This window comes from Salarias fasciatus, chromosome 10 (genome assembly GCF_902148845.1).
Source record: "Salarias fasciatus chromosome 10, fSalaFa1.1, whole genome shotgun sequence".
Lineage (NCBI taxonomy): Eukaryota > Metazoa > Chordata > Actinopteri > Blenniiformes > Blenniidae > Salarias > Salarias fasciatus.
In genome coordinates this window covers 5,094,258-5,115,981 of record NC_043754.1, presented here as the reverse complement: position 1 = coordinate 5,115,981, position 21,724 = coordinate 5,094,258, and the positions used below count along the sequence as shown (strand labels likewise).

General features: G+C 45.4%; 1 protein-coding gene across 5 annotated transcripts in view; it reads left to right on the top strand.

Moving 5' to 3' along the window:
- Nucleotides 1–21,724, top strand: part of dscama (Down syndrome cell adhesion molecule a) — a 103,986-nt gene that overhangs the window by 60,425 nt on the left and 21,837 nt on the right. For 4 of the 5 annotated variants that reach the window (XM_030101609.1, XM_030101610.1, XM_030101608.1 and 1 more), the window contains 8 exons: nt 6,065–6,211; nt 7,766–8,044; nt 8,126–8,401; nt 9,150–9,446; nt 11,332–11,607; nt 13,974–14,252; nt 14,342–14,461; nt 15,994–16,173. In XM_030101609.1, coding sequence (XP_029957469.1) covers nt 6,065–6,211; nt 7,766–8,044; nt 8,126–8,401; nt 9,150–9,446; nt 11,332–11,607; nt 13,974–14,252; nt 14,342–14,461; nt 15,994–16,173 — 1,854 coding nt within the window. Of the gene's footprint in view, nt 1–6,064; nt 6,212–7,765; nt 8,045–8,125; nt 8,402–9,149; nt 9,447–11,331; nt 11,608–13,973; nt 14,253–14,341; nt 14,462–15,993; nt 16,174–21,724 lie in introns of those variants that run through there. The other variant, XM_030101612.1, reaches the window with a different exon arrangement.

The following is a 21,724-nucleotide window of genomic DNA, read 5'->3' as shown; positions in this document are numbered from 1 at the left end:
AAAATGTCAAATCCAAACTGAAAGGCCTTGTCAGCTGCTTGTTTGTTAGTCTGCAAGCTTTTTTTTTTTTTTCTTCTTCTTCTTCTTCCTCATCACGCTGCATGACTTTGAGTGGCCAAGGTTACGGTGACACTACCGAGGGGCCCGGCTGTCTCCGGGGACCGCCGTCCGTTCACTAATACACTCCAAGACAGTCGCGCAGCGGGGACGCTGCCAGCAGAGTGATGAGGAAGCAAATTTTTATGTGCATTGTTTAGCTGACTCCGTGGCTTTTCCTGTAAGTGGCGTCCAGACTGTTGGCGTTGATCAGGTCAGACGATTCCAGGGGCTCCGAAGAGGAGTCAGTGGGAGCGCGAGAGGAGGCGTTCAAGGTCACCAGGGAAATGTGTCAGACCGGGCTCCGGATAACTGAGCGAGAAATACTTCAGTATTTCTGAGGTTTAATCCAGTTTTTGCCGTATTGTTTCCTTTAGAACAAAAGCAGTGTATATAAACGATGTGGTTGCTGATTTTTGACGTATTGACCACAGAAACCGTTAGCGTGCCTGAAATTAACTCCACTGACTAACTGGAATTTAGAATGAAATCAACAATAGTTTTTGCTTTGTACATTTAGGACATGGTTTCTGTGGCGTGTGTTAACCAGCAGTTTGTTTCTTTAAAGAGCCCTTCTTTATATTGGCATGTATTTCAGGTAAGCAGGAATGCTGGTTACATGTCTGTATTTACAATGAAACATGTAGGAAGCCATTGCACAGTGCTTTCTAAAGTTTCAAGAAACAACATTGACATTTAGGGATATTTTCTGACACAGGTTGTCTGTTCTCTTCGAATATGATGTTTTTAATGGCTGCTGAAATAACACGATTGAAAATGTTTTCAATGTAAATATCTGCTGAGTCTTTATTGACGGTTTGCCGCTGTGATAACTGTTATGGTAACTTGGATTGCTAACCTTCCTCATGGTGGAAAATCTTAACCTTTAGTGTGGGGGACCCAGGTTCGAAACCCAGTTGAACTAAAGAGTTGCACTGATTGTTTGGATGACTTTCATTCCATCAGTGTCACTTTCTGGGAAAAATCAGAGGAAACGGCATCCCCCTGACCCCCCCCCCCACAGCCACCATTTACATGCTCTGAACTCCCCGGTGCTCTCTGGTGCCCCCCAGAGGACGTCTGCAGCTCATGTTGGAAACCATTGTGGTGGGATTATGTATACAATGTTTTTGCTGATGACTTTTTGATGCGCAGCTTTGCTTCTTCGCTGCCTGTACATTGGATTCAGCAGTTGCTCGTGCAGCAGCGTATTAAAGTTGAGAGACAGAGACAGCGAGTGGGGAGTACAGGGTTCCTGTTGAGATCTGTCAGAGAGACAGCGCTGACACTTTTTTTGATAATTGCTCTGCCTAGCCATGATCTGAATTAGCATATGAAAGTTGTGTCTCTTTTTTTTTCTCTCTCTCCCTCGTCTTCGCTCGGAGCGCATAGCTGTAAGCTAATTTGTAAGTCATTTTAGATGACAGAGAGTGGTTGTATCCCAGAGGTGCACTTTCCCTCTTGATCTTTCATTTTCTCTCTCTCTCTCTCTCTCTCGCTCGCTCGCTCTATTTCATCACCCCCTCTCCCCCTCCCACCTCGTCTTCCCTCCACTCACATCTCAATTATAGAATATTGAAATAAGTCGGGGAGCCAGGCTAACTCTTTGCAGTTGCAGCGCGTGGTTTTGGGGGCAGATGGTCTCCCAGCAAGCGCAGGTCGAAGTGCTCAGCGTTGCCGCCACGTGTCATTGTGTACATCCTTCCCCCTCTTAGTCCTTGGTACACATTAACCCGTGTGTCCAGAGATGACACATCTACCCCCGGTGCGAGCTGCCCTTGGTGGAAAAGTGTGGCAGCAGCATGGTGAAATGGACACGATTCAGCCTTTTTTTCACAGTTTCCATTATGTCTCACAAGCAATTTACGTTTGAGCCACAAACCGAGTGAACAAAGAGTCCTCTGAGAGGCTCAGCGTGGCTTATATGTGGGATTAATTGAAGCCATTGAGTGCCGACCCACAGAAAGGGACTTGTGTTTGTGGCACGGCTGATGCCAGAGCAGCTGGGCGGGCCGGGGAGGGGAAGAGGAGACGACTGATGGTCCGGCGCGCCACCTGGGCCGAAGCGAGAGCCGCAGCTTCAGGAATGTGCTCGAACACAGCCAGGTGTGGACATTAACGCGCGCCGCTACGCCGAGAACAGTGGAGGCTGTCTCCCGGCCGGTGTTAGTATGCAGTAGGTGGAGCGTGGAAAAGCGGGAGCGCCTTCGATCGTTATTATTGACCGTTCCTGTGTGCAGCTGTATGCTGCATAAACACATTCGCACTCACTTGCATGCACACATGCCGAGGAACATGCATGAATACACACACGGCAACAAAGGCAGTAATACTCAGACACGCAAGCCGGTTGGATTTAAGGTAGCCGCAGCAGTCTGAGCCTACAGAGAAATGCCCTCAGCTTACAAGGACACACACACACACACACACACACACACACACACACACACACACACACACACACACACACACAGAGTAATGTAGGCCTGCAGCTCTGTGCCACAATCAATGGTGTTGTTGGGAGTGAGCAGACGCTGGCTGTGGGAAGAAAGCAGCCAGATATCACCGGGTATCAAGAATTCAATCACTTCGAAGCACTTCTTCATATGGCGAATGAATGAATGAAAGATGTGTTGTGTTTTCACTGCAGCATCTGAGAAATGTGTTGATTGACTGCAAGAATTTACACCTCCAACTCCCATTTGTGGACGTCTTCCTAACGTTTGCTGAGGATGCATGCAGTGATGTGACAGATATGTGCAACTATTTGTTTACAATACTGCAAATCTATCAGTACAATGTGAAATCTATATTTTCTTATCGCTAACGCAGGCAATGATATCAGGATTTATTCCTCAGACCTACATATTTTATTGAGATACGTGACTAACTAAAACTTGAAACAAAGCTTTTAATTCTAAATATAAATAGTTGAACAATTCATATCTTACATTGGAACTCATTTTGTTGACAGTTTTCAAATGAAAACAGAAAACTGTTGTTGCATTCTGGGTGCTCGGAGCCACTGACAAGGCAACTTTCACCAGCTGACGGCCAGTCTGTCCTAATGAAGGCTCCTCTCATTCCCCAGCTCCACTTCTGATGTCTGACAACCTTTAGAGGGAAACAAGAGGACAGGAGAGGCAGCCTGTGTTGAGCTTAGATTTTACTGCACATCTGTTTTTTTTTTTTCTCATCAAAAACAAAGTGCAGGTGCAGCTGGAGAAATCTCAATCTGATCATGTGTATGCGCGGATAACCAAAGAAGTGGACACACATACCTGTCCCGGCTGGCTAGAACTGGTGGTGTGTCACGTTTAATGGTGCATCGGAACGAGCTGAATAAAAAGCAGCCCTTCAGGGTATCAAATCTACGGTCCCTCATTTCTAACTAGGCCAACACTTACTCACAGTAGCATCCTCGCCACCGTCCTCTGTGTATTCCTCCCGCCTCATCTCTGCTCTTCCTCATATTTTCCCTTCATCCTCATCCTTTCTTATTGGAACTCGGCTATCAGGAGCCCATGTTTTGTATGCAGTTCAGATCTTGAGACTATTACAGGTGGCGAAACAAATTGAAAACTGAAATACTGTTCAGCATCAAAGTCAGCAGCTTTAGCAGACGCAGGTCTTGAGTGTGAAAATAATACGTTTTTGTCTAGTCTTCTAAGTGTTGGCTTTAATCTTGCACTACTATCTATACATACTATAATGTTTATTCTAATATTCTAAAACTTTTGTTGTTCCAAAAGTAATTGTCAGGCTCTGTTTACAGGGTAAAGTTTTGAAAAGGATACCCGCTGAAAACAACATGGTTTTACCTGTTGGGCCACTAGTGGACGCTGTTGTTAGTATGAGAAGTGTTTCTGATGTGATGAGATTTCCAGTTGAAGCTGGTTGGTTGGTGAAATTGTATTTGAATGTTTTAGTACTTTTCTGAAAACCACACTCCTGCCGAAAACAGTTTTGGTCACGTTGATCATGATGTGGAGCAGCGACGTGGTGGAGCAGTGGCATGGTGGAGCAGTTTCGTGGTGGAGGTCTTGACTCAGTCTCAACCCCCTGAGGTCTTGGTCTTGTCTTTGTCTTGGGATGCTCGCAGTCTTGGTCTTGATTGGGCTTCAGGTTAGCTTGCAGTCCCTGCTGATTTATTCTCAGACTGTTGTGAAGCTCATTTTCAACTCAATGATCACTTTTAGCTCTCTTTCCAGTATTTTAGGCATGCACTGTGCCAGAGGCCCATACCCGCCAGCTTAATCTGCATTAAACTGTCATGACAGGACCCAATGAGGGTAATTCAACACCCCATAAAGTCTGCATTATGAAATCTCCCGCAATCCCCCGCTGTACGGCGGCCCCATTTGATCCCAGATAGGCTTCTCCATCACCGGTGACATGAAATACCCCAGCAGCCACCGGCTACAGCGCACATCTCCGCTCATAAACACCGACTACCTCTCTCCGTGTGCTTCCATGTGTTCTCGCGAATTAGCATTACATTAGCATGATATTAGCACATCCGACCTGTACAGTCATCTCTTATCAAAGTGCTCTGTGATCCCGGGCTCCCTGCGCTTTAGGGGGAAAAAAAAAAGAAGAAGTAAAAACCAGAGAGAACCTGCGTGAGAGAAAGAGAGACAGAGTTTCCCCCCAGAGAGAGAGGGAGAGAGATGAGCTACATGATAACGAGCTGTGTTACACGGCTACACAACACACAGTCTTGTCACTGCGCCGCAGCGCTCGATGGGCTGCAGCAGATGTTTGGTGACTACAATCACGCGGCGCTGCGTCGCTCACTTGACTTGCAAATATTTGCTAAGAGACTTCAATATTGGATTTTCCTGTATTTCCTGCTTTTAGGATGTGTAAGATAGCGATTCTAAGCGCATACAAATGAACACACACACACAGACACACACACACACACAATTCATGCATTTCCACCATCGCGCTGCACACACCGTATTTGTTAGCGCACGCCGGACGTCTCCTGTGATGAAATCCACAGTAACTGATCCTTTTGTTTGCTCCGTGTGTCGGTCAGTGTCAGGCAACGCCGCTGAAACACGCAGAACCTCAGCAATTTATGCAGATGTGTGTTGCTGTTTTTGAAGTTGCAATGGTGAATTGGATTGATGTTTTTTCGTCACGTTGAGATTCATTTTTAAATGATTACAATGTCTGTATTGTATAGCTGTGGTACAAAAGTGGTGGTGAGATGTAGCAAAATTGGTAGATTTCAATTATCTGAATTTTTTTACTTTTTTACCACACATCAGCATTTACTTACAGCACTTCCTTACTAAACTGTACGACATTTTCCAGGCTCATAAGATCAATGTATTATAACTTCCACACCTTATTTTAGAAAATTATTTGTTTTCTAATCACTTTACAATGGATTTCCCACATTTGTTGACTGATATTTGTCTTAAAACAGATCAATAAATGGTCAAACAGACAAAATTTAGGAGATTTACAACAGCAGTTTAGAGCAGTGACTGTCAAATTGTGTGACAGGCCCATCCTCTGGGACAGGAGGAAGCACTTTCCTTGCTAAAACATACTTTTTCATATTTTTGCAATATTTCATATAAATTGGAACGATAGAATACGCTTTATTTGAATAAAATATAGGTAAAACATTTGCAGAATCAACATAAAACCCTACAGAGCTCAAATTACCAACCTATAACCTGCAACAGAAGATTGATGCTCGTTCCTCTGCATGATGTGAACAGGAGGCTCATCACTGATGTTGTTGTATTAGATTAAGTTTATTAGTGGAATAAATCCTGAAGTAATCCTGCACTTTCAGACACTCGCAGTATTTATTGACTTACAGGTCACTTTCAGGCATTTGTTAGTCATTAAACTTACCCTGTGATTCCAAAAAAAAAAAGAGATTTCTGTTTCTAAAATACTCTACTGGGATTAAATCTGTTTTCTCTGATTTGTTTTCTTCCAGTGTCACGGTTTCTCATCACATCCACCGGGGCCCTGTATATACTGGATGTGCAAATGGAAGACGGGCTGTACAACTACAGGTGTATGACTCGGCATCGCTACACAGGAGAGACCCGACAGAGCAATAGCGCCCGCCTCATCGTCTCAGGTAAGACTGGCCAGGAGCCGATGATGCTTTTCCACCATTAAATCAGCTAAATTTGTTGGCACGAATTATCTTAATTTACAGCGTTGAGATGAGACGGTTCCTTCACTCACACCACTACACTTTCAATTGAAACGCTGCCACTACACATTCCTACGGCCACAGTGAACAGTTCTTCTGCTCATGCAGGAGCAGAGTGGCAATAGCAGTGTTTTCCTCCAGAGCATCATGATCCCCAGTAGTTTTATATGACAGTCAATGTATTCATGAACAAAACAAACAACAGCGCCAACTCATGGCCTGGCATAACAGCTACATCGTTTTACCGATTCATCAACATCTTTCATAAAATACGAAGAAAGTGACTTTTTCACTCATGTTAAAATACACAAACTCAAGCCATTAACTTAACAATATGTATAGGTATGTTGGTCCCAGTGTGATAGCACAGCTCTCTCTCTCTTCGTGTCTCATCTTAAATAAAAGTGAGATGAAACCCAGACAGGCCCTCCAGTGTTCTGCTGTCCAACAGGCTTTCAACTGTTGATTCTGCTGGGTTAAATAAATGGCGACCGTGTGACAGAGGACCATATGGTAATAAATGTGAGCCTGTTAAAAAAGGGCCATGTGGGTCATTTGAATAAAATAGAGGATGACAGGAAAAAACTCTTGAATTAAAGAGGGGACGACATGTGATAAAGGTCAGCAGCACTCTGCCAGGCTGGGGGAGGGTTTCAGGACTGAAGATCCCCCCCATCCTCCCCTCCGAGGAGAAAATCCTCAAAACCAGTTCCACTGAGAAACAGTCGTGGTGGTCCAGATTTTACCCAATATTGTTACATTTGATCAACTCTTGATACAGACTGCAGGGTTTAACCTTGTCTCGGTATTCATACATAGAAATACAGTGAATATTACTTATTTATTAGTCTTTATCTGTGCAGGTAGTCCCATTAACACATCTCATTTACTAGAGAGACAACATTCAGTTACAGACACACTGATTTACAGTGCAGAACATATAGGCCTACACATTAAACAAAATGGGAAAATATGTTCATGCACTTCATCTTGGACTGTTATATCAGATCACTAAAAAAAATCTACATCATACTTTATTGAGTACTTTATGATGCCTACTTTTAGTTTGTTCAGACATGCCAAAAAATATACAAAATTCAGAGACATGCAAAAAAAAATCAGTTTATACTCATTTGAATTTGTCTATATACTGTTTATGTATACCTCAACACACACACCAAATTCTATAGATAACCTGTTGTACTGCTCTACAATTCATTATGTAAAGTATCTTAATACATAACAATAATAAATTGTTAAAATTTACAATTTTTGGTAGAAAACATTTTTTAGCTACTAATACTGTGTTATAATGAAAATAAATCTCCCATTGAATATTTTCTCTGTTAAAATCAAACAGTTTCCAGAGAGGAAACAGTTCCTTCGCAGAGGTTCTGGGTGGAGATTGAACTCCAGCGTCGTGGCTTGGTTAAGAAGCGTGTTCATGTTCATGCCCCACACCCTGCCTCCCTGCAGATCCCACCAACTCAGCGCCCCACATCCTGGACAGCTTTGAGCGCCGTGAGGTGATGGCGTCTCACCGGGTGGAGCTGCCCTGCAAGGCCTCGGGTCACCCCGCGCCCAAATACCGCTGGCTGAAGGACAACCGGCCGCTGGAGCCCGACACGCGCTTCAGACAGAGTGTGACGGGGCTGCTGATCGAGCGAGCGCAGCCCAGCGACACGGGCACGTACGTGTGCGAGGTGTGGAACGGCTATGGCAACGCCGAGGTGGTCGGGAGGCTGCAGGTGAAAGGTGAGCGAGCGCTCAGGGACTCACTGACTCAGAAGCGAAATGAAACTCTTAGAAAATAAACGCCGGCGTCTTCCCCCGCAGAGCCTCTGAAGGTGGCGGTGAGTCCGCGGAAGGTGAAGGGCAGCGTGGGGAGCCAGGTGTCGCTGTCCTGCGGCGTCACCGGCTCCGAGGAGTACCAGCTGTCCTGGTACCGCAACGGGGAGCTCATCTACCCCAGCAACAGCGTCCGCATGACCGGCCAGAACCGGGAGAACCTGGTGATGGCCGGCATGGCCAAGAGCGACGGGGGGGCGTACCAGTGCTTCGCCCGCCACGGCAAGATGTCGGCTCAGGACTTCGTTCAAGTCATACTGGAAGGTCAGAGCTGTGAGAGATGTGTGGGTGGGAGCAGGTAGCGGCGGATAACTCCGCCGTTGTTGCAAAGTGGGTCAGTATCGATGCTGGATTATGTTTCTCATGTTATTAGACTTACTGCTTTTGGAAAGGTGTTCACGTCACTCAAAACCACATATATAGAAATCCAGTGCATGTTAAATGGTTTCTTGCAGCTGCATCAAAATACAGTTTAATAATCACACGGTTCAGAAATTATGACATTGCACTGACCTTTTTGTGACAAACGTCGATGGCATTCGGTGGATTTATAAAGGTTCAAGAAGACCTCATGTCTGCGGTAATTACCTGTACTTTTACACAAAAATTGCTTGAACTAGTTTAAGAGATGTTTTTTTTTTTTTCGTTATTTAGAATCAAGACATTGAAATGCAATGTTTTTTTAAGCTATACAAGCTTACTTTAACATCTTTTCTCTTAGTTTTCAGACTTAAGTCTTGAAAATATTTAAAAATCTGTGAAGCCAAAATCACAAATATTTCACCATTCAGAGGTGCAATGTGCCGTGAATACCTGAGTCCTTCAGTGCTTCGATTTATTGTAGTCTTGTGCATTTCAAACATTGCCATACCAGATACTTGCATTAGACAAATAAAAAATACATGTTTTCAAATAAGGTTCCTTCAAGGCGATGCATCTATTTCGTGAAAGCTTTTTTTTAAATTTCCTCTTCAATTTTTTTCGATTGTGTTGTCCTTCTTTCGCTTTCCAGATGGAACCCCGAAGATTCTGGCTTCGTTCAGCGAGAAGGTCTACAACATCAACGAGTTCGTGTCGCTCTCGTGCACGGTGAAGGGCACGCCGGAGCCCCGGGTCACGTGGACCCTGGACGACGAGGCCGTGGTGCGGGACAGCCGCCATCGCATCTCCTACTACACCAACAGCGAGGGCCACGTGGTCAGCCACCTGAACATCAGCCAGACCCAGGTCCCCGACGGAGGCGTGTACCGCTGCATCTGCAACAACTCGGCCGGGACCGTTTCCTACCAGGCGCGAATAAACGTAAGAGGTGCTTGTCAGATCAACTCTTCCAGCACACCATCACATATACACTCCAGCATGTCTTGAATCGTTCTGTTCTGATCGGCTTTTAATTGGCTGATGCAGCACCCAGATGTGCAAATGTTTAAAGAATGCCTGAGTAAGTTGTTTTTTTCAACTCTTATGCATCACCGCTTTCCTCTCAGAGTAGAGAAGATCCTCTTCTCAGCATCAACAGTCAGTGGTGTCAGCGTTGCCTTTTGTCAGCCCTACCGAACACCTGCTGATGGCTTTATACTGGGACACCATTAGCGTGATTTACTGGAAGCACCAGTGCTTTACTGCCCTGCTCTGTGCTCTCTGCAGGGACACGGTTGGCCGGATTGCTGTTGTCATGTAGCCGTGGCATTCCAGCTTTCTGTGCTCGACGAAAAGCCATTAGTATTTCTCTTTTGCAGAGAGGGAATGGTACTTTCTGCACACTGATTAGTTTAATTTGATTGGGTTCACCCTTGCATGCTGTAAGGCTAAATAGGGCGATCCTCCGGCCCCTAAGCGAGCATCTGCGGATGCTGAATGCGGCCAAGCAATGAAGATAAATCTCTGCAGGTGACATTGTGGAGGAAGTGTAATGACTGTTTCTCACATCGTTGGCTCCCTAATCGTGCTAAAGACAGGAGCAACCCAGGATATGCTTGTGCTCAAAGTATGCTACCGTGCCTAGTTAAAGTGTCTTCCTCGGTGCTTTAAAGAGAAGCCCGACAGTCCATTTGCCTGATAGACCCTGAGCTGTGGAAGGCTTTTGGTTCCTCTGTTGGCTCTTCACTGAAGCCCATGACATGAGTGATGGTTCTGATCTTAGCTTCATGTGATGTGAAAGCTATCGCAACACGCGGATGCTTGTCAGAGGGGGGCAGCATAGAGGTGACGCACCCAATAGTCAGTGTTTGGTTCTGATCAGGACAATTTGCTCTGACTGACTTTGACTCTTAGCGTGTCTGACACTGAGTCGATCTTGTGACCACTGAAAAGACGTTCAGGCTTTGTTCCATGCTTCTGCTGTGAAAACAAAAGGATGGAATCAGATTTGGCATTCAGCTCAGATATACTCTGAGATATACTCAATATGCTGTCGGTCTAAAAAGCAAACATCTACCGTTTGGTGATCCAAAGATCAAACTTCGCCCTAAACATTTCCTTAAATCAAATTTCTTGAGACGTTGACGCCCATTTGCTATTGTTATAATATGTACTGTTTAGATTTTGTGTCTTGAAGGTTTTTGTGACTTTAAATTGATGTAAATTAAGGAACGTTTGCCCCTCTCTTTGTCCCCGTATGTATGACTTTAGTCAAGGAAAGTCTGGAAAGTGGTTTAGACAGGCAGTAATGTGAACGTCAGAGGGACACAACCTATTTCCAAGTTGAATTGTTTGGAGATGTTTGTTTCGAGTTTTGAATAGTGACTGTGTCAGATGCTGATTGTGAGTCATTATTGGGTTTGGTTTGGCATCCATTAAGGTTTCTTTAAGTCGCCTGTCAGTTTTAGTTTCCCAGCACTGTAGCTAAAGCTGTGCTTGCTGTTGCATCTGTTATTGTTGCCACTGGTTTCAGTTTCCTTTCCCTTGTTGCACTGATGATAAACTAATCTGACTTTCCAAATGATCTCTCAGGCTGCGACTGTTTGGTTTGCATAAATGTAGCTCTGAAAGTCGAGAAGAAAACTTTCTAAGGCATTCTAAAAACCTCCAAAAGAGTTCTTGCTAATATTTCCTTTCCTCGCTCTCAGAACGAATCAAGGCATGTAAAACTTTGTGGTGTCTTAAAAAACACACACAGCACAGCTATCTTTTCCACCGCCACCCCTGCCTCAAAATCATTTTAAGAGAGTTGTCTCTCCAATGTGTCCTTCAAGGGCCTGCCAGCATCAGACCAATGAAGAACCTCACTGCCATCGCTGGGCGGGACATGTACATCCACTGCCGTGTCATCGGCTACCCGTACTACTCCATCAAATGGTACAAGGACTCGAACCTGCTGCCGTACAACCACCGGCAGCGGGCCTTCGAGAACAACGGCACCCTGAAGCTGTTCGACGTGCAGAAGGACGTGGACGAGGGGGAGTACACCTGCAACGTGCTGGTGCAGCCGCAGCTGTCCACGCACCAGAGCGTCTACGTTACCGTGAAAGGTAGGAGGCCGTCGGCTGGAGGGAGGAGCGAAGAAAAATCCTCACATTAGTATAAGGTCATAGTTAACAAACGATTAGCAGGGGGAAGTTTTAGTGATACCGAACTTCCCAATTTCTCTAAAAAATTGTTGATTGGAGTGAATGCTCCGGCGCATAAAACCTGACCGCAGAGGATAATAACAGACATAATATGGTTTAATTCACTTCAGTTTTGAAGCTGTGCGATTCTTATTAATGTAATATGGACCATATATCCTGATTTTTTTAACAATTTTGATATCATAAATATCAGCAAATTCTGCTCATATCTTGCCAGACTCCAGCGTTTCACTTTAAATGAATAATTCGTCCAACTTTTCAGGATGAGCTTTTTATCATCTAAATCTGTGGTTTTTTTTAAAAAATCATTTACATCCTGATCATTGAAGGACCGGTAAATTGAGTCTATAAAGTCTATTTTATGGTATTCTAGTGACACAGTTCACACTCTAAATGCTTATATTCGCCTCTTATCAATGCTTACTTTTGCCGCTAACGCTAACTTCTTTAGCTGACTCTGATTATAAGACAGTGTCTGTAGGAATTAACTGTGAAAAGTAGTTAAAGTCGAACAGTTAGCCAGACGTTAGCCATGCGCCCTCCCAGCAGTCAGGAATATGTAAAAGATGGCATCGGCTTTGCTGTGTGTAATCACAGATACTCCATCATGATCTGTGGTGTCAAGTAAGCAGCTTAAGCTACTTATTGGAGATGTGCATACACAGAGTGTCACACTGCAGTACTGGCTGAGCACACCGGTGGCTGCTCCGTCATTAATCTCCCAGCCCGTGAATATCAAACGGGAATCTCTTTATCGGCGCGCACGCTGACCCAGCACTCCGGCGCTGGCTCGTCACGTTCCAAAGATGAATTAAAGCGTCCTGCGGGAATCTTTAAATCCTTGTCGGGAGATATGTAAAGGAAAATTCAGGTATCTGTAAATAAAAACAAAGCGCCTTCTCCATCATTCGGCAGCTTATCCGCCGCTCATCTGCATACGGGCCGCGTGGCGATAACCTCAGATGGCTTTCCTTCTTCGGTGACGCTGCATAATTTGAAATGCCGGCTGTTGCGAGCACATCTCCTCCCCCTCCTCCCCCCTCCACCATCACCACCTCTGTCTCTCTCCCTCTCTCTCTCCGGGTCTCGACGTGCTAACGAGTGCGCAAGGGGGGAAATCACACAGCGTAGACAAAGCTACGCCGCTACTCCGCCTCGGCTAATTTGCCTCTCGGCTGCTTAGCATTCCACCGCTGCCAAGAGGGAATCCCCAGGAGCCTATTATGCCTATTTTGTTGTGAATTAAATAAGCGCTGAAGTGCCGCTTATTCCAATGTTATTTTAAATCATTAATTTTCTAAAGCATCTGGTTCTCACGATGGCTACAGCGTCCCCGGAGAGAGCGAGCGCGAGCGTTAACGTGCATGTTGTCGGAGGGGAGAATCAGCCGCTCCACGTGGGGAAGAGGCGAGACGCCGTCTCCCGCACAATCACAGCGAAGTGTTGAGATCCAGGAAGCAAGGTGATGAAGGCAGAGTGGCGACTAATGAGGCTCTATGGGAGCGCTTCACCAAGCAGCTCAACCGTGGCTATTGCAAAATTTACTGAAGACGAGGCCAAATCATGGAAAGACGGAATTACATTTTACTTGATTGCCGTGTAAAAGCAAAACTTTACTGAAACAGAAATACAAAACCAATACGTTAAAACTTGGTCGCATGAACAAGGAATCAGGTTTTTTTTTTTTGTCTTTTCTAAAACACAACTAACATAGAGATGTATTTAGAGTGGTTATTTAAGCTGTTGGGTAGTTATTATCATACGAAGGACTGTCGATCAGACAAACCAACTTCCAAAAGTTATTTGTTGTTTGATTTCACAGGTAATAATAGGTTCATTTAATTTTAAATTCTTTTGACCGAAGTTTGAACAGAATTTACTCCGAATTACTCTTTCTGAGTTTATTTCAAGCTGAAAAATATGAAGTACAAGCATTAGGGTTAAAAAATAATGACATAAAATTAGTTCTTTTTCATTACAGGAATTCCCATAATTCCACAGTTTAGTTACAATTTGATATTCTGGTCGAGGGGATGGGATTTCTGCAGCCCTCACGATGATCAAAGCTGCTCATTCTGCAGCAATGCATTGATTAAGTTATGATGTTGGTTACTTGCCAACAGTTTTCTAAATGTTTCTGCAAGATTCTGTTCTCTCGTTGAATTGAGAACGGACCAGTCAGTAGATTGACTGAGGTTGAAGAACAGAAAATGATGCAGCCTCAATGCTAAATAATTAGAATATTAATCCATGCGTCTCCTCCGCAGTCCCGCCCACCATCCACCCGTTTGAGTTCCCTCGGTTCTCCATCGGCCAGCGGGTCTTCATCCCCTGCGTGGTCATGTCCGGCGACCAGCCCGTCTTCATCACCTGGCAGAAGGACGGCCGGCCCATCCCGGCCAGCCTGGGCGTCACCATCGACAACATCGACTTCACCAGCTCGCTGCGCATCTCCAACCTCACGCTCATGCACAACGGGAACTACACCTGCATCGCCCGCAACCAGGCGGCGGCGGTGGAGCACCAGAGCCAGCTGATTGTCCGAGGTGAGGCGGGAGGGAACTCCGGTCAGACCAGACGGTCGTCCCTGACGCTGAACGCTGAAACGCTGACCTGACGGCTGCTTCCCTTGCAGTTCCTCCCAAATTCGTGGTGCAGCCTAAAGATCAGGACGGCATCTACGGGAAGGCGGTGATCCTGAACTGCTCGGCTCAAGGCTATCCCGTTCCCACCATCCAGTGGGAATACTCCAAAGGTAAACACACTCCAAATTCACAGAGATTTCAAATTTCAAAGACTTTGCCCTTCTTCGTGTTTGACAATCGTGCTGAATTGAGAGATAAGACCTTTTTTTCCTTTCATGGGTCCTACAGCGAGCTTATTCTCTACGGTAGATAATCTTTTTTTGCGAACACCAGCACAACACAATGTCCACAGCCTTGAGGTTGAATATGTAAAAACACCCACCACAAGTCCAAACAAGCTCAGTGAGACGGGAGACAGCTGCAGCAGCTTCACTGCAGCTCCGTTAGGGAGGAGGAGAATACCAGAAGACTGATGTAACTGAAGGAGAATCGATCAGGCTGACTGACGGTTGATCAGCTGCTGATCGATGAGCTGCTTTCAGGTGTTTCATGAAATGATATGTTTATCCAGTTATATTTGTTTCACCCATACACAATGTTTTCAAGTGAAAATGCAAAAGTTGAATTGTGTTTGGCTTGTCGACACAGTAACGGTGCTCAGAGAGGAAACAACTTTTCAACAACGTCTCCAAGGAAATGATGCTGCTGCACGCTCACGCCACGACTGTAGTAAATAGTTCCTCTGCATTTGCACGAGTAGATGGACAATAACAGCAATGTCTTCAATGTTTCTGCTGCTCCCGCATTCATGGTTTTCAGAACCTTGCTGTTCTGCAAATCTGACGCAAATCTTTTCTGAAGTGAAAATGCCCAAAAAAAAAAAAAGAGCATTTTGACTTGAACTCTTATGTAAAGAAGCCTAAGTTCAATCAATCAATCAAGCAAGCAAACACAATCTTTATTTTTGAAGGACTTTTCATACAAAAAAGAAATAAACAAAAGAAGTCATTTAAACAGAAGAAACATAATAAGGCCTTAAAAGAAAGTGAAAGAGGGTAGAATAATTTGGCAAAGTGGTAAATAGTTCATGAAGCAATGAAACAAGTTAAACATGAACAAGGAAACATTTTGACAAATTGCACAGTTTTGAGCATTAAAGGAATAAAGTCAACAAAAATTCAATAAAACCAAAGCAGGAGAAAATGTGCATCAGATAAAGTAACATAGTTACATAAGAAAGTCTGTTTTGATAAAGTTTTAAAATATTTTCAGGAAAGAATTTCAGAAACGTTATAAAACTCTAGAGAAACGCAGCTCCATTGCTGTTGTTGGTTGATGATCTGTTGAATGGAAATAATTGACTCAATTCTTATACCCTTTCATGATTAATTTAAAACACATGTGGAAAGATGTTTTTCTTTATTTATTTTACTTTTAAATTTTTTAGACATTTGGAGGAAATTGTTTTTTTTCTGATATCTTCAGATTTTTTGTTGCAACATCAGTTTAAACTATTGTTTTCTTTTTATAGATTTATTTAGTCACTGTACACCACCTTTTCATGCACTGAAAGTAAGAAAATATTACCAGTTTGCCTTCAAAGATGTAAATGTGATGAATTGTGAAAAGTTTGGAACCCTCAGTCGAGTTAGAAGTTTTCTGCTCAAACCCTAAAGGCCAGATCTGTTACTTCATCCTACAGGTGCCGGGGTCCCGCAGTTCAAACCCATCGCCCTCAACTCAGGCTTTCGAATCGAGGTGCTGGTCAACGGATCGCTGCTCATCAAACACGTGCTGGAGGAAGACAGCGGCTTCTACCTGTGCCGAGTCAGCAACGACGTCGGCGCCGACGTCAGCAAGTCCATGTACCTCAACGTCAAAAGTGAGTCGGAACCTACCGCGTCCGTTTTGGCATTGCAGTCGAACGGCAACTGCCAGTCAGAAAGATTTTGCGGGAGCGCAGCTGCAGGTGGCCGGCACGACGCCGTCACGGTTCGGCCTCGCTGCTTTCTGCCCCAGTGAATCCTGCGAAAGCAGCGCGGGCGGCCATCTCTTGGAGAAAGCACAGCATTTATCTGGTAGTGTGCCCGAGGACTTAGCTCCCCTCCATTAAGCCCCGCATTCTGCATGTAGGCAGGAGCTGCCATGTGGAAAAGAGGGCTGAGGAGGAGGAAGAGGAGGAGGAGGAGGAGGAGGAGGAGGAGGTTATCTGGTTCTTGCTCCCGGTGCTTGTATGTTCTCGCAGCACAGCAGGACGATCAGACTCACATCGAGCACCTCCGAAATGTTGCAGAGTGAAAGTGACTGTACAGAATGAACGTTTGTTGTGGTCAGCCTCCACCGCCAAATCAATTCTTCACAGTTTTTGATTTTTTTTTTTTTTTTTCCAACACAGTTCAGAACTAAACTGTTCAGTGAATGTGGATCATTTCTTCATTGAATGCCAAACAGATTCCATGTTGATCTGAGGAATCTGTTGGCAAACCGTGATCTCCACATCCCTTCAGTCCATCTTCAGATTAATGACCTTGGCTTCATACAGTATTAAAATTGTACTCTGCTGCACCAATCACATGTTTATTTACGTATTGCAAGGTGGAATACTAGCATTTCTTTCAAATATGACTAAAGTATTTAAACAAAATTGCATCTGATGAAATTTAAACTGATTAGGGAGAATCAATAGTGTCTTCTGTGGTTTTGTTGATGTGGCGCATCCATCGGGAAACGTACTGCACAGAAATAAGCCACCAAATATCTGAGTTTGTTTATTGATGCTGCACTTTTCCACACGCCCCCCTTCAGTTTGCAGGAGAATTAAATAAACCATGAAAGTAATACATGATTTAATCAGTCCTATGCCCCCGAACAGAGAGGTGCTGAGAGCAGGCTACAGCCGCAACACACTTTTAAGAGCTTGTTCTCTCTGTGTGATAAACAACTGCCTCACAAATAATGTACGTCTGAATCTTCCCCAAAAGGGACAGTTCCAGAACGGGATGGCGGACATGTGTGTATGTGTGTGTGTGTGTGCGTGTGTGTGTGATCTCCAGCTGGTCTATTGTGGCCTCGTGCTCATTTTGATCAGTCGCTGCTCGATGAAGCTTATGCCCCCGTGGCTCTTATCAAGCCCGAGCAGAGCGCCCCCCGCTGAGCGTCTCACTGTCTGCCAGCCGCTGCCAAACTCCTCCACGACCCCTCCCGTCTGACGGCGGCCCGTCACAGACAAAACACATCCAGTCACGCCCGCACCTGCTCTCGTCTGACTGAAGCACCAGGCTTCAGTTTTCACCCCCCAAAGGAGCTTCTTCGGCTTGTTCAGAACTGATTATTGAAGCCCTGATTGCTTTGTTGCACAAACTATTAGCAAATGAGACAATCTGAATTTTTTTCCAGAAGATTTGGACACGTTGAGAAGTTTTAGCTGTGTGTGAGGCGGCTGTGGCTCAGATTTTAGAGCAGATCATCTTCCACACACCCATCCATCCATCCATCCGTCCATGAATCCATCCATCCATCCATCCATCCATCCATCCAGCCAACTGGTTACATTCTGAACACCAGCACACACACATTCATGCATCCTGGAGATTTAGAGTTACTGTAATGCTTTTAGACTATGGAAGGAAAGCAAGGAACCTCCAAAAAAAACAACAAAAAACCTCACATATACACAGGGAGAACGTGCAAACTTCACCCAGAACGGCCCTCACAGCTCACACCAAAGTCACTTTGATCAACCTTTTCTTTCATTTTGTGTGATTTCTTCTTGCTAAAATGCACAAAATTGAAGCAAAAGAGGGAAAAAGAAATGCTGCCATTGTTTTTCAGTCATCAGACTGGCTCTCCATAGTGCACAACTACCTGCAGTGTGATTCAAAAGGATATTGCATGCGTGATAATTGCTGGTGGTTCGTGATAAAGGCTTTTGACCCCCGGCCTCCGCTCTATTAGCAGGTGTACTTTAGGTTAATCAATGAATATGATAGGTTAAATGCAGAGAAATAATTTCCCCAAGGGAATCAATTAAGATTAAGATAACGCTTTTCTAAAGACTAAAGAAAGTGTTGAGTATTCATAGCCACACTGTTGGAACAGTGCGTTTCATTTCAGTTCTTTTTAGATGAATTCAAAGTGATTAGTTAGTCAGACTGTTTACATCAGAAGTGTCAAACACATTTTAGTTAGCTACATATGATCTAATATCCTCTAGAGTGGGCCGGACTGGTACTACAGCACCATAATAAACTTTAAAGTCAAAATTGAAGGTTTTTCTTTGATGTCTTGAGTATTTGTGATGACAAACTTGAATTTTTTTTCCATGACTTTGAGGCCAGTTGGATACCAAAAACTAGTGTCCTGCTCCCTCCTAACCTGATAAACCGCAGTGAGAGGACCGTCCAACCTGAAAACCTGCGGTCTGTTAAATATTCACCTCACAGGAATCCTGTAGTTTGATACCAGCCTCTCTATGATGTTTTTAATCCTGATCCAGGCCAGCAGTGTGAAGTCTCAACATGGATGCAGAGGTTTAATGTAGCCACTAATATTGCAGCGCTTTACCTGTCAGACTCAGACAGAAGAACGAGAAGAAGCGTCGACACTAATGATCGGCTGCAGCTTCGTTGTGTGGCTGTGTGAGGCGGCGTGCGAGAAGCAGCATCGTTTACGTTACCGTTCGTCACACAGGACTGTGTGGATTCATTCCTCTCAGAGTTTTTATAGCAAGCAGATTATTGATGGTGTGGATTAAACCCACCTGGAGAAATGTGGAAACACCGAGATCCGAGTTTTCACACAGCACGTTATTGATCTTCCTCTTTTTATGTCTTTTGTTCGCACGCGCGTGCGCGTGTGTGTGTGTGTGTGTGTGTGTGTGTGTGTGTGTGTGTGTGTGTGTGTGTTCTTGTATTTCTATCCTTGTTGGGGCCAAATGTCCCCACAAGGATAGCAAAACGTGGAACGACGTGCCTTGTGGGGACCTTTTTCCGGTCCTAAGTAGGAGAAACAGTGTTTTCTTGACCATGTTGTTGTTACTGAAAAAAGTAAAAGTGCAAAAACATTTCTTTAGGGTCAGGCTTTGTTGTGGTGTGGGTTAGGGTTAGGGTAAGGGTCAGGGTTAGGGGCTAGACATGAATGGGAGTCAATGGACGGTCCCCACAAGGATAGAAATACAAGACTGTGCGTGTGTGTGTGTGTGTGTGTGTGTGTGTGTGTGCACGCGCAGTCCCTCAGGTGCTTGCACTGTCCTGATTTGTCTCTCTTCTCTGTAGTAACCTGAACCCCCCCCCCCATCTACGAGCGCCATGGGAGCCACACCTCATCCTCCCTACCTTGTGTGTGTGTGTGTGTGTGTGTGTGTGTGTGTGTGTGTGTGTGTTAACCCTTAAAGCTTCTTCTTGTGCTTTACAGGTACAATGTAGTCCACCTCTGAAGCTGCGATGTTCGGTACACTCTGTGCTCTCTCTCTCTCTCTCTCTCTCTCTCTCTCTCTCTCTCTCTCTCTCTCTTTCTTTTTTTCTTTCCTTATGTTGTTTATTCAGGCCAGCCTACGCCACTCGAGCAGTGGCGGCTCCATAAGAGGCTTAGGAGCCAATTAGGGAGGCACACAAGCTGACGCATGCTGGAGCTCTCACGTGATGAATAGTATGATCTTCACTGTGCGTTATTGGCTGTCCAAGTGTGGCTTGATGCATCAGTAAACAATCTGTGGGGAAATCAATCGCTGCTATGAGCTGCGCAGCTCTGACACACCAGCGCAGGTCAGATATGCAGCGCAGGTGAGCAAACAACAGCAAAGACGTAGCATAAAGGGAAGGAAACAGTGCAGTCATTACAAAATAATAATGGGCCATTCAGCCAGTGCAGCGCTCTGGAAAGATTCCACTCCGCCGGGCTATTGTGCCGCGCTCCTCTGTAAATGAATTGCAGCTATTGTTACGTCCTGGCTTGGCACTTTCATTGTTGCGAGTGTCTGTGCACAGGCTAACGTCTCCTCATAGTACACCGTGCATCATCCGGCGGAGGGGCGCCGTGCACGTGCGCGCGCATGCACTCATAATACTGTTTATTTTTCAGTCGGGTTCTCGTCGACGCCGCTTCGCAGGTGCCGGCTTAAACAAACGATTTTCATGCAATTTCCAGTCAAGCATCCCCACCTCCAAAAACAGATGCAATTCAGTCGATTCATTACCAACTCACAGCGGATGCTATCAGAGTCAGTCAACAGCCACTCAGTGTTTATCAGTGCCAATTAAGACCAATCAAGCCTGTTAGACATCATAATGTCTGCAGACGCAGCGATGAGGGCAGAGCATGTAATGAGGCTTCCGCCGTGGCCCCGTTCTGAACGCCGCTGTGGTCACCGAGCGGCCTCCTCGCCGTGCTCCAGACCACCATAAGGAGCCCCCCCCCCGGGCCCGCCATGCCCCTCCCGAGCTCCCTCTCTTTCATCTTAGGTGCTCATCTACATTCAGTCCACCTCTGCCCAGTCCGCAGGCGTTTATTTATTATCATGCTCCACGTCCAAGCCAATTGTGCAGCTAAGAGAATTATTTCAGTACATTGCAGGCAGCCACTGAACCAGTCATCTTTGTGAGACCAACCCCCCCCCCCCCCCCCCCCCCCCACAACCCCCAACCTCCACCTCCTCACTTCTCCCATCCCCAGTGCCCACTTACAGCGTGCCCCCGGGGCAGGAGGGCGAGATGCATCTCAGCGCGTCTCCTCTCGTCTGGCACCGCTGAGACGCCGGCCCCCTGGCCCCCGATGGCCCGCCGGGCAAAAGGCAGAATACATCTCAACGTGAAGCCAGCTGATATTCCTCCGTGGAAAACATAACAGCCACTCCCTCAAAGAGAAGTACTCCATTACATCACATGAAATCATCCGTCGGATTTAATTTTCCATCTGGACCCGGTTTGCATGAGATAATCTCCATTAATCACAGATATGGTCAAAAGGCAACGAGGCTGGTGCCAAATTACAAGTACTAAATGTTTATGCATGTATCATTTTATTAGAAATACAAAAAACAGCGCCCACTAGTGGTTCAACATGCTAAGTGTGTACGTGAGAGTCACTGTGACAAATCAGCATGTCAAGAAAGCATTTTCCCCCGGAGATGTTCTCACTTCATCAACAGGAAATCCAGGTTAACACACGCAAAAACGAACAAAACCAGCAGCACACGCCTCCAAATTAAAAGTGAAGCCTCGAGTCGCATCTGTGTGCTAACAGCAGTCCGGCTGAATGTGATCTCCATTCCTCTCGTCTCCCTGTGAGGGCCTCGCTGCTTTCTTTCTTCTCGTCTTTGATCGCACATGAATAGCGCCACGCTGAAGTAGCCATTCACCTGCAATTATGTCTTATTATAATCGTCTGACTCCCACCGTTCGGCCTGTGCTGTGTTCCAGCTCACCGCCATCAGCGGC